Source organism: Solanum tuberosum, unplaced genomic scaffold (assembly GCF_000226075.1).
Source record: "Solanum tuberosum cultivar DM 1-3 516 R44 unplaced genomic scaffold, SolTub_3.0 scf00018, whole genome shotgun sequence".
Classification (NCBI taxonomy): Eukaryota; Viridiplantae; Streptophyta; class Magnoliopsida; order Solanales; family Solanaceae; genus Solanum; species Solanum tuberosum.
The window spans coordinates 229,925-241,950 of NW_006238944.1; the positions used below are offsets into that span (position 1 = coordinate 229,925).

The following is a 12,026-nucleotide window of genomic DNA, read 5'->3' on the forward strand; positions in this document are numbered from 1 at the left end:
TGTTATGCCTCCAAATTTGGAAAGGAAATATTACAGCACAACATACAAAGGTAGGGCTTTTAATATGGTAAGTAAAGTTTAATGAAGAGTAGCATGTTAGTTATTACACAATGCCAGATAGAAGATGATGAAGAAAAGGAGACCACGTTGATGGCCTCAACCCATCGTCCAACTGTATGCTTTTCTGTCCTCCTGCTTTTCTCCATTTTCTTATTCTCCACCCCACCCCCCTCCATCCCCACCCTACCCCACCCCCACCCACACACAACAATGCACTATATACAACTAAGTTCTATGTGTATATTGTATATGTGCGGGCGTCAAAGTTTAATTTATATACACTGACATTATAAAAAGTTATATACTTCTCCTGTCTCATTTTATGTGGTACTTTTCGTATTTTGAAATTCAAATAAGTTTATATTTTTTTTAAAAACTATTGTGATTTATAGTACTTTTTACGTAATTTACAAATATATAAATTGTATTTCAAATTTTTTTAAGAGTCCATGAGCAAATTTCTGATCAAAATTAAACTGTTTGACTCTAGAAAAACGCCACATAAATTAGGACAGGGAGAGTAACATTTTGAAGCAAGTAATTTTCCTATGTTTTAGATTATATTCCTAGTTTTATTTTTATTTTTTATGGTAAGTTAGTTACTTGTGAATATATATTTTTAGGCTATTAATAGTATTAAAAATCCTTTTATATATATTATTAATGTATGTATATTATATGATGAATATTCCATCAATCTCCCGATCCCCCTTTAACTTCCTCCTCCCCCTCTTGTTTCTCAAGTTTATATAGTCTTGAAGAAGTTGTTTTTTCAATTAAGTCCTCTATTTTCTGTCCTTGAAGTCTAACTAAACTTCATTCATTAGTCCTCTCTCTCTCTCTCTCTCTACATGACGATGAGCAATATTAACCACAACAACTTGGGGGATACGACGCTAACAAAGGTGTTTGTAGGAGGGTTGGCATGGGAAACTCCTAAGGAAGCCATGAAAGAGCACTTTGACAAGTATGGTGACATCTTGGAAGCTGTCATCATCTCCGATAAGCTCACCGGAAGATCCAAAGGCTATGGCTTTGTATGTTATCAATTCTCCTTGTCTTATTTAAATCTCTATCACATTTATTTTTACAAGATTAGTGTATGACAAATTAACGTTTACTACTTTTTAATTTATGTAAAATGACTCAATCTTTTTTCGCCTCTTTTTGGATAGGTGACCTTTAAGGACGCAGAATCAGCCAAAAAAGCATGCGAGGATGCCACTCCCATTATCAACGGGCGCCGAGCCAACTGTAATCTCGCGTCCCTCGGCGCCCGTCGTTCCCGCCCCTCTCCCTCTATCACTCCCCCCCCTCCTCCTCAACAAGGTACCTCTTATGGAAAATTTTATTATATGAGAGAAGTATTGAAAACATTTTTTCCTTCACACAAATTATTAGTTTTATATCGAATTACTGACGGTCTTAAAAATACTTCTTTACTAGATTAACTAGATTTTGATACCCCGGATAAATCTCCGATCTGTCATATGAATACATAGCAAGTAGTCTCAAACTATTGTAAGAGTACCCGTAAATTTGGGGAGAATTTAAGGGTGAATATCACTCATATTGCAAGATCAAGGTGTATTTAAGTTCAATTAGTCAAATAAAGAGGTGTTTGTAAGGCTTACAATAGTTCGAGAATGAAATTGATAATGTACGTCATGTTTTCAATATTTCTCTTTCTATAATTTATCATGTTAAATAATGAATCTGAATTTATTGACACTCAATGTTTACATCAAATTACCATGGTTAAGGGAACTTATAAGATGAAACTATAGTATTATGAATTGATCATGATTATGTATAGAAATTTATATGCAAACACTTAATATGCATCTATCGATTTGACATGGAAATTGAATAGAGATAGATTTTTGTGATAATAAATTATGTGAAGTCTAATTTCTATTTTATATTTTTATTGAAAAATGTTGAAGGAGCTAATGTGGTAGGACCAAGGGCTAATTCAGCATCACCTGCAAGTCACGTGCAGTGGTACTATCCTGCTGCGGCACCCCAAGCTGCAGCTCCGGCTTCACCCTTTCACCATCAGCACCATCATCAGCCTCTTCCTTTCTATGGGTAAATATATAAATAAATAAACCCTAATTACTCTCTAATCTTTTTATTTTGATTTGGATCTCAATATTATTCTAGTTTAATTAGTTTTTCATTCAACTTAATGCTTGAACCATTCAGATTCAAACCTCCATTAAATGCAAATAAATGAGACCTTATTCTTACTAACAAGACTCCCTCCTTTTTCCTTTATGCGGTAAGATTTGGCGTAACACCGTCTAAATTAGCGCGGACATACTAAGTTATAATAATTAATGATTTTGGACTATACCCAAGGTAAAATAGTTTTAAAAAAATCATTTTCTCTTAGATGAAAAAGGATATATGTCAATTTTATAACGATAAATATATTAGTTTTAAATGACAAAGTTAATGAGTATATCAAACCTTTTTTCCTAAATTAAAAGGAAGGAATACTACTTGAAATATTCTAAAAAGAAGTAAGATAAGTCCCAATATTTAATTTATTTTACATAGTTGATACAACAATGATGGCAACCATGGTCAAATTGTTTTAAAGAATTTCCTATCTTATAAATTGAAAAATAGAGACATAATTATATAAACTGTTGGTATATTTGCAGGTATTCTCCAGCTTATATTGCCACAGACGTGAACTACAATCATGTAAGTTCACCAACAAAAAAAAAACAATTGTTCATTATTCAGCCTTTTTTTTTTTTCATCCGGTGTTCGAAGCCCGCATTAAAATTTTGTTTTTTCATGGTGCACAGAAAGTAAGCTACAATGGTGGGGGCTACATGAATGGGCATTTTTCTCAAGTGTATCCAAGTCAGGCAATGATGCCAATGTACCCATACTATCACTTTCATCATCAGTCACAGACAATGGGCCTTCCAGCCCATATCTATTCTCCAACACCTGCTGGCCCAATACCTGCACTTCCAGCCCTTATGTCAAAGCCCACATCAATTCCTCCTACTGCAGGTACTCCCTCCGTCTCATATTAGATCGATCAACACTTTCTATTTAACATAGTGACATCAATATATAGAGTATTGGAAAATGTTCAAATTCAAAATGTCATATTGACTATAGGTTTAATTAATTCTATATTGATATGAGACGATTATTTTTGATAAAACGAAAGGAGTATTATTAATTACTATAATAAAAAATAATGATGCTTTCACGTAGGTCTCACATGGGGTTATAATATTAATTTCTTAATTGCCTGGATCCTTCTTCCAACGCACATCCACGTGGTGTTAGGAGAATATATTCAACATCAAAATCTACTACAGAGTGGCATAAATCTTTTCATCATATCCATAGGTCAACAAGGGTAGAAAAAGTAAAAAAAATTATTCATTACACTACAATAGTGTATAGACTAGAGATTTTCATTTTTACCTAGACATTACTTTTTCCTATTCATTTTCATTTTTACCTAGACATTAATTTTTTCCTATTCATTTTCGAAAGTGGTGAAGATATTTTAATACTTTCAATTTAATTATTCAGATGATACTCGAAGTTCATGAATAAAGATTATTTCTTTATCTTAATTTATTTGTCTGATTTGAATTTAACATGAAATTTAAGATTTTTTTCTTTTTGAATCTTGCGGTCTTAAATTAAAGATACGTTGAATAAAAGAAGGGAAACATTTTTTTTTCCAAACAAATTAAGAGAAAGAGTAAAGCAATGAAATTAAAAGTAATGCTACAATTAGTAGTAATAATTAGTATGAAGTGTGAAAAATATTTCAATAAATTATTTTACTATGTTGATGATTAAAAAGAATCAAGGAAGTCACATGGTATACAATCACTTGGAACATGACCATGTGAGAATGCTAGAGATTCTCTTCATTTTTTTATTGATCATTTCTCAGTATTTTTTTGAATAAATTAATAATAATTAGCTAAGTATATAGTGGTTTTTATTAAATATATAAAATTGGAAACTGATATTACAAAAAAACAGTTTGTTTGGCTGTGGAATAGGTACAATTATTATGATGAAAAGGATGATAAGAAAGAGCAATTATTAGAATGGAGAATTAAAGGTGGTGATTGGATCAAATAACAAAAGAGGATGAGAGGCTGCTCAGAGCAATGCTATTATTAGAGATATTCTGTAGTGGCTCTTCTAATTAATTTCCAATTTTATTTATTTTTTTCTTTGTAATTTTTCTAAGCAAAAACAAACAAAAAAATTTATTATTGTCAATCAGGTTACTAGTTAGATTTATTCATTTCTTATCTAATCCCTTTCTCTTGATGGCTAACATATTATAGGAGCTTCTAATTATTAAGCATAAACATTGAATTATATGTTTATTGAAACCTCTAAGCTTCTTCCTCTATAGTTGCATATTGCATCTTCACTAATTCAAATGCCAGATCTACGATCACACTTAAATGAGTAAGCCTCAATTTAGATATCGGATTTTTAGCTTTTTAGTTTATTTATTGTTGAAAAGAGTATTGTTCATAGCTTGGCCTTTTTCAATTTTCTATTTAGCGATTTGAATTCTTCTATTTTTCCTGTCTAGCGTTGAGACAAATAATACTACAAAACCATTACATACACATATGATGGTTGGAGGTGAATGTGGGTTAAGAGCTTCAATCACTACAACAAAAATAACTTTTAGTGGCAATAAATAGGTACATTAACAAAGAGTGTTAAAACTTTTACCGACATTAGTTAATTGTCACTGATCTAATGTCCTTATAGGCTTTAGCGGCATCTAAACAAAGGTGTTAAAATGTGATTGTTACTTGTAATTACTGCTAAAAATATATATATTTAGTGACAATTAAGATATTATCGTTAATTAATTATCGCTAAACATTATTTTTGATATGTGAGTAATAATTATTACCCTTGTGTAATTATCCTAATAATACTTATTTGTGGAACACTTTTTACACCCATGATGGAGGAGAGACATGGTTATTAGATGTATATGATGGGGTGCAACTTAATTAACCTATGTATTTATCAAATCTAGTTTTATATATAGTTAATTCTTTAATAAATTATGTAAGTGTACTAATTAAGTTCATTATAAGTATTATAATGGGTACAAGAATTTTGATATCCACTTGCTTAAATTTAATTTGTTTCTTCATGGAAAGGGAGCACATGTGGCAGGCAGGATCATAAATCAGAATAGGAGTCTGTTGTTTTTTTATTATTTTATTTTATAAAACTTAGAATTCTCAATCTAAATCATATAGCAGTAACCAAATGAAGAACATTGGTAGGTAACAACAATATTTCATCAGTTGCCTGGCTGGCTTCTGAATATATTAGGACAAAAAGAAAAAAACAACAACTTCAAAACCATTTGCAAAAAAACTTGTAGATTTCAATCTATGTGCTATTAAAGTTGACAATCACAACACATATTCAGGACTCGTTTGGTAAGGTGTATATGAATAGTGTTAAATATAATGTATGAGTAATGCTGATATTAAATATATTGAGTTTATTTTATTCGTTGTGTTTGAGTTGGTATATTAAAAAAAAATTGTATCACATAAATTTCTAAATAGAAATATTTTGCTCCACAAATATAATGAAAAGGACGTGGAATATGTTTTGAGTGTAATAGTGTCTTTAAACATGCTAATGCAAGCATTAAATTTTTTTGTATTATTAATACCATATATTTTCGTGTATTAGTTATGCATACCTTAATACCAAATAAAATATACATTAACTATATATATATAAATTAAAAAACGGTATCAAACAAGCTACTAATAACATACAAAACTAATATAAATATTTTTTTTTCTAATACACTCAACCAAATAATTCCTAAATAGTTATCTCAATTTACTTAGTAACATTTTCTTTGACGTTCCCTCCTTGTAAGTTGTAACTAATGTAAATGGAGCATGTCCAGCTCCAATAATGTGACGGTCAAACTTCTTGAACAATCAAGATATCGAAGATCAAATAATATTTTCATTCTCAATTGAAGTCTCTCTTTTATTAAACAAAATCACCAATTTCAAAAAAAAATTAGGACAGAAAATCTGCATTGGTTCAAGAGCCAGTAACCCCCAACTTTCGTGCAGACTAAGAAGGCGTTTGGACATGCGATTTCATATCGTAATATGCAATTATGAGATGAAATTAGCTTTAGAACATGTGATTTTATGTTAATTTCACCTCATGAATTCATATCATGAGATGAAATCTCAAATTCTCCAAAAATCATAATTTGGGAATTTCAAATCATTATTTGAGATTTTTTCAAATACAAAAATTGATTCACAAGTTTATATCTTGTAAAAAAATTCACATTTAATTTATATATATCAACTAGTCATTTGTTTCATATGTAAATAAAATTTATATAAGGAGAGAGAAAATAAAATTAATAAAAGAAGTGAATGTCTAGGATTTTAATTCTATTAATCTCTCATCGCGTAGACTTAATTCATTTGCTTTTGTCTTGAAGTTTTCCTCATAACGTAAAACGAACTTCACTAATCGCTTGTATTATCACATTTTTTTTAAAAAATAAAAAATCTATTGTGATTGGAATATTGAAAGCAATGGGTAGTAGGATGGATGGATCAGAGTTCCTATGTTTTTTGACACCACATGCTAAGGGTTTGAGGCCCAATTACTTCGGATCGAGTACTTGGATTGCATTTTACTGGTAAGGGGATCGTTTAAGGGAAAATTATTTTATTAGACATATATTCATATCACATATATTAATTTTAGGAAAAATTGTACATAATGACAAACTATTAATTCAAATTAAATGGTATAACCACACTTTGATTTAATTGTGCCATGTAGCAAACTGTTTGTCAGTCGCCTCTCTCCCTCAAACTCTCGCTCGCCACTCTCCTTCTCTCGCTCGCTCTCTCTGTCGCTCGCCTCTCTCGCTTTATACAAACAGAAATGTATAAATTGTGTTTCTGTTTGTATAAAGCGAGAGAAAATTGTATATACACATGCAAATACATATATCTTCGTACTATACACTTATAATTATACAATACAAATATTCCCCTGTCCAGTTCTCTTTTGCCTTTCTCACTTTCTCGCTTTATACAAACACAGATTATACAAAATACAATGTATAATTTATGTTTGCATAAAGCGAGAGAGAGAACGATATTTGATATACAAACATTTTATTTAGATTCAATTGTATACAAATTCAAATTTTATACAGATATACAAGCACATAAAATTAAATTGAGAGACTTTCAACGATTTATACAAACGAGAGGCTGACAACAATTTATACAAATGGCCTGCCAGCGAAATTCTCTCCCAGATCTCGCTCTCTCACTCGCCTCTCTCACTTTATACAAAAAACGCAAATTGTATAAAATGCGTTTGTGTTTGTATAAAGCGAGAGAAAATTGTATATACACATGCAAATACATATATCTTCGTACTATACACTTATAATTATACAATACAAATATTCCCCTGTCCAGTTCTCTTTTGCCTTTCTCACTTTCTCGCTTTATACAAACACAGATTATACAAAATACAATGTATAATTTATGTTTGCATAAAGCGAGAGAGAGAACGATATTTGATATACAAACATTTTATTTAGATTCAATTGTATACAAATTCAAATTTTATACAGATATACAAGCACATAAAATTAAATTGAGAGACTTTCAACGATTTATACAAACGAGAGGCTGACAACAATTTATACAAATGGCCTGCCAGCGAAATTATTCAAATTTGAAGAGGAGCCAACGAATTATACAATTGCTTCTTTTGGATATATGTATAGCGAAATAGCCTAGTCATAGCATGTTTGCTATGGAGCGCAATTATGCAAACTTTGCTATAACATACAAATATGAATTTTGTGTTTGCTATATGTGAAAGTTGCTCTTAATTTTATCTATACTTATAAATAATTATGTATGTTACCACTACTTAAGAGATTTTTATCATATATTGAGGAAGATATATCTGAATACATATTTTTTCTTGCTATTAGATATATTAAAATAGGGAGAAAGGTGAGCGAGATGGGAAGGGAGCCGAGTAAGATAGTCATGTATTTCAAATACATGTGAATCATAATAGATACGTATTAGATACATGCTTTTGTACGTATCTAGTGTGATTCACATGTATCTCGGATACCAGGTAGGTAGGTACATAGGAAAATGGCAAGCGAGATGGGAGGGAGGCAAGCGAGATTTGTTATTTATCCCATTGAATACAGTGTATCAAGAACAAATTACATCTAATTTTGACCTCATGTATCCCAAGATACATGTATCTGGATGCACCAAAATCTAGTAAGGTTCGTAATATTACAAACTAGCGTATATCTAAGTAATTTTGCTTTTCAAATAAGTTGGTCTCAAATTTTTAATTTTCAAATGGATTGATTTTAAATTTGGAAAAACTACCTGATTACACAAACATTTCTACCAGAAATACTAACTCACTCTATATTTAAAATATTACATATTGTCACACTAATTAATAGTTCATACCAAATTTTAAGTTAGATACACAACTCCTTTAGATTTCAAGTAAGATACATGTATCAAATAAACTTATTACATGTACCATTGATACCATTCACATTCTGTACACACATACATATGAAGAGAGACGAGCGAGAGAGTTAACATGTATTTTTTTTATACTAAATACACGTATCTTTGATATTAGATGCATTATAAAATACATATACTTATGGTGAGAAGCGAGCGAGAGCGTCAGTATATCCCAAATACATGCAAATCATAGTTAAATACATTGTGTCTAGAATAAATTACCTGCTTTGACTTGCATATATCTGAGATACACATATATCTGAGTGTGCTAGATACATGTATTTGGCAAAGGATGATTGTAATCAGAGTATTGAAAAAAGTGGTGGAAGGAAGGATGGATGAGAGTTCTACATTTTTTGACACCATGGGCTAGGAGCCTTAGGCCCAATTTCTTTGGACCGAGTACTTGAACTACATCTTAACGGTAAGGAGATATTTTAATTGCACGATTTATTTTTCAAATAATCTAGTCCTTATTTTTTTTTTATTAGAAAAATATGCTAAAATGTGATCATTCAACCTTTTGCTTTATATAACAAAATTAGTCTAATTTTTAAAATTATGAAAATTGGTCAAATTGCTTCTTCCTTTCAATTTCACCATTAATGACTCTTTCTCCTCCCCCTCCTTTGTGTTTTCCTCATGTGCATATTTTTCTTCTTATACGTTGTTTTTCTTTCTTTAATTTTTTTTTAATTTTTTTTTTTGACATACCAGAAACGTGAATCGTTTCGAGCGAATTATAGATCAAAAGACTTGAAACGTCGAGAAAATTTTATATCTAAAATTTGGGACTGTTTAGAGATAATTTTTGAGTTGATCGAGATTAAATAGTTAGTGTATAGTTCATGTATACTCAAAGTATATTTCATGTATAGTTAAGCTATATTCAACTTCTTAACTGTATCATAGTGTATATTCAATATATAACTCATGTTAAGTAATCGATATTGTATCTTCAGTGTATACTTTCTATGACTTTTGCTATATTGTATAGTTTGTGTATACTTTCTATGATTTTTGACCTTTTTATGTTAATAAAGCATGACTACCAACAAGGGTTGTGGTGTTGTAAGTACTCCTTCATCCTTAACCAAGAGGTCTCGGGTTCGAGCCCCCTTGCGTACGGAGTCGCCTTTGTTAGGGAGAGCTTTACCCCCCAATGTGGGACTTTCTGGCGTGAATCCGAATTTAGTCGGGCTCCAATGTAGGTACCGAACACCGGATGGGAAACCAAAATAAATAAATAAAGCATGACTATACTTGTTAAAACTAATTACTTTATTGTATATATTTGAAACCATCCCTTTTTTTATTTTCAAATGAGTTGGTTTTAAATTTGAAAAACTATCTAATTACACAAACATTCATACCATAAATGCTAGTCCACTTTACAGTTTTGAATAATTATATGTTGTTTCACTAATCAATAATTTTGTATAAAATTTCAATTCAGATACATGTATCAATGCTACTAAATACATGTATCTTTGATACTAGATACATTCTATAATACACATACACAGGGAAAGAGGCGAGGAAAAGATGGAGAGAGGAGAGAGGCAAGCAAGGTTGTCAACATGTATAAATTGATATTGTAACACCTGAAAAATTACTAAGTCCAAATCAGCTCATGAAAGTTAATAAATTTATCCAAGTCTGCTGAACTTTGAGTTTTATGAGCAACATCTATTGACCATAGATGAAACCACGACTCGTAGATGAGGCTCAGAGACCAAAGTTCAGAAACAAGAAATTTGGTCTAAGATTTATGAGTTGAGTTTATGGTTCGTAAAGCTATTACAAGTCATAGATTTGAGTCGTAGATCAGCTTCAGATACATGAACTTTTATCTGAACAACACACACTAAATATACAGGTTGTAAATCCTTTTACAGACCGTGGATTGGGTTCGTAGTTTCAAGTTCAGATATTTAAAAAAAATTATTTTTATGAACACGTTTGATGATTCATAGTCTGATCTACGGATTGTAGATGATTCTCGTAGAATTAAACTTTAGAAACTTATATTTCTCTCTGATTACTACGGACAAGGATCTATGATCCGTAGATGGAACCACAAACCGTAGATGCTCTCGTGGAATCTGCCGAACTCAATTTTCAATCAAGGTTATTTTTATTTTTTCCACTCTTTTAATCCCTATACTACATAGTTTAAGATTATTATAAGTGAGATTTAGAGTAACTAGTCGACCTAAACCCTCATCTTTCATGCGTAAGACCTAAAAAATTAGATTTTCTCTCAAACAAGAACTAGGGTTCCATAGCATCAAGCTTTAGTTCAAAGTTTCAAGGTAGGGCTTCTATTTCTGGTATTTGAAATTTCATCAATGAATATATTTTCACCCATTGAGTCACAAAGAAAACGTTGTTTCTCAGTCGATGCATTCTACAATAGTTAGGGTTCTTATGCAAAGTATGATTTTTTAATGTTTTTCATATTATTCATCAAGGATGGTTTAATTGTATGTTTTTCAAACTATAATTTAGTATTTCTGACAATATTTTCTTGAACCCTTAGCAAATAGATATTTTCATGTCTCATATGATCAGATTTAGAATTTAAGATACTTTCAGATAAAACATCTCTCAGATATTATCAATTTTATCAGAATTCATGAGCTATTTAGTTATTGTCAATATTATTCAATATTATCATATTATTATTATTTGCAATTTTATTGCATTTTCCATTGAGATTTTACTTAGGATCGAATGGACCTAAGATGAAGACTCACCAGTTAGTTGAGGACTGAGATCTTTAGTAGCAATCCCTACGCCCCAAAACTACATGCCATCATGGGGTTATAAGGGTCACCTGTTAGTTGAGTATTGATTCCTTAGTCTTTTACAAACTTTAGCTTAGTGGTACCACATTAGCTTAGATCACCTTTATATTGTGATAAAGTATATTCAACCCTTTTGTTGAGGATTATACATCAAACTTTATGGTTAGCTCATATAGTTATATGTTAGTTATTAGTATCTCTCACTATTCCATTTTATTTGTTGCATAACCTTGTAGTCAATTACATTAGTTTTTAGTATATTTCAGTTGTATATTCTTCTTCTTGATCATTGCATCATTTTATGATATTCAGTACAACATTTCAGATTAGTATGTCTATGTAATATGTTTACGTAACACATTGAAAGTTGGAAAGTTGATATGAAAAGGAATAATTGCAGAAAGTTGCTGGTGCAACTGATTTATGAATTGGAGTATGCTGCGTACAAAGTTATATAGCCCGTAGATCCCAATCATGGATGATGTCCTAAAATTTGAGAATTTTTCAAGTATCATGT

General features: G+C 30.8%; 1 protein-coding gene across 2 annotated transcripts; it reads left to right on the plus strand.

Moving 5' to 3' along the window:
* The first annotated feature begins 687 nt into the window (after positions 1-687).
* On the plus strand, positions 688-4,381 carry LOC102600976 (probable RNA-binding protein ARP1). 2 transcript variants are annotated; one of them, XM_006340393.1, is made up of 6 exons: positions 688-1,097; positions 1,236-1,389; positions 2,007-2,151; positions 2,733-2,775; positions 2,883-3,096; positions 4,099-4,381. In XM_006340393.1, the coding sequence occupies exons 1-6, from the start codon at positions 912-914 to the stop codon at positions 4,116-4,118; spliced, it is 762 nt and encodes a 253-aa protein (XP_006340455.1). In that variant the 5' UTR covers positions 688-911; the 3' UTR covers positions 4,119-4,381. The 2 variants fall into 2 exon arrangements, with proteins under 2 accessions (XP_006340455.1, XP_006340454.1); XM_006340392.2 differs by having other exon boundaries at positions 4,119-4,381.
* The last annotated feature ends 7,645 nt before the right edge of the window (positions 4,382-12,026 follow it).

Coding starts and splice junctions, on each gene's coding strand:
- LOC102600976 (XM_006340392.2), top strand. CDS start 912: ATGACGATGAGCAATATTAACCACAACAACTTGGGGGATACGACGCTA. Junction 1,098..1,235: donor GATCCAAAGGCTATGGCTTT/GTATGTTATCAA, acceptor CTTTTTGGATAG/GTGACCTTTAAGGACGCAGA. Junction 1,390..2,006: donor CCCCCCTCCTCCTCAACAAG/GTACCTCTTATG, acceptor AAAATGTTGAAG/GAGCTAATGTGGTAGGACCA.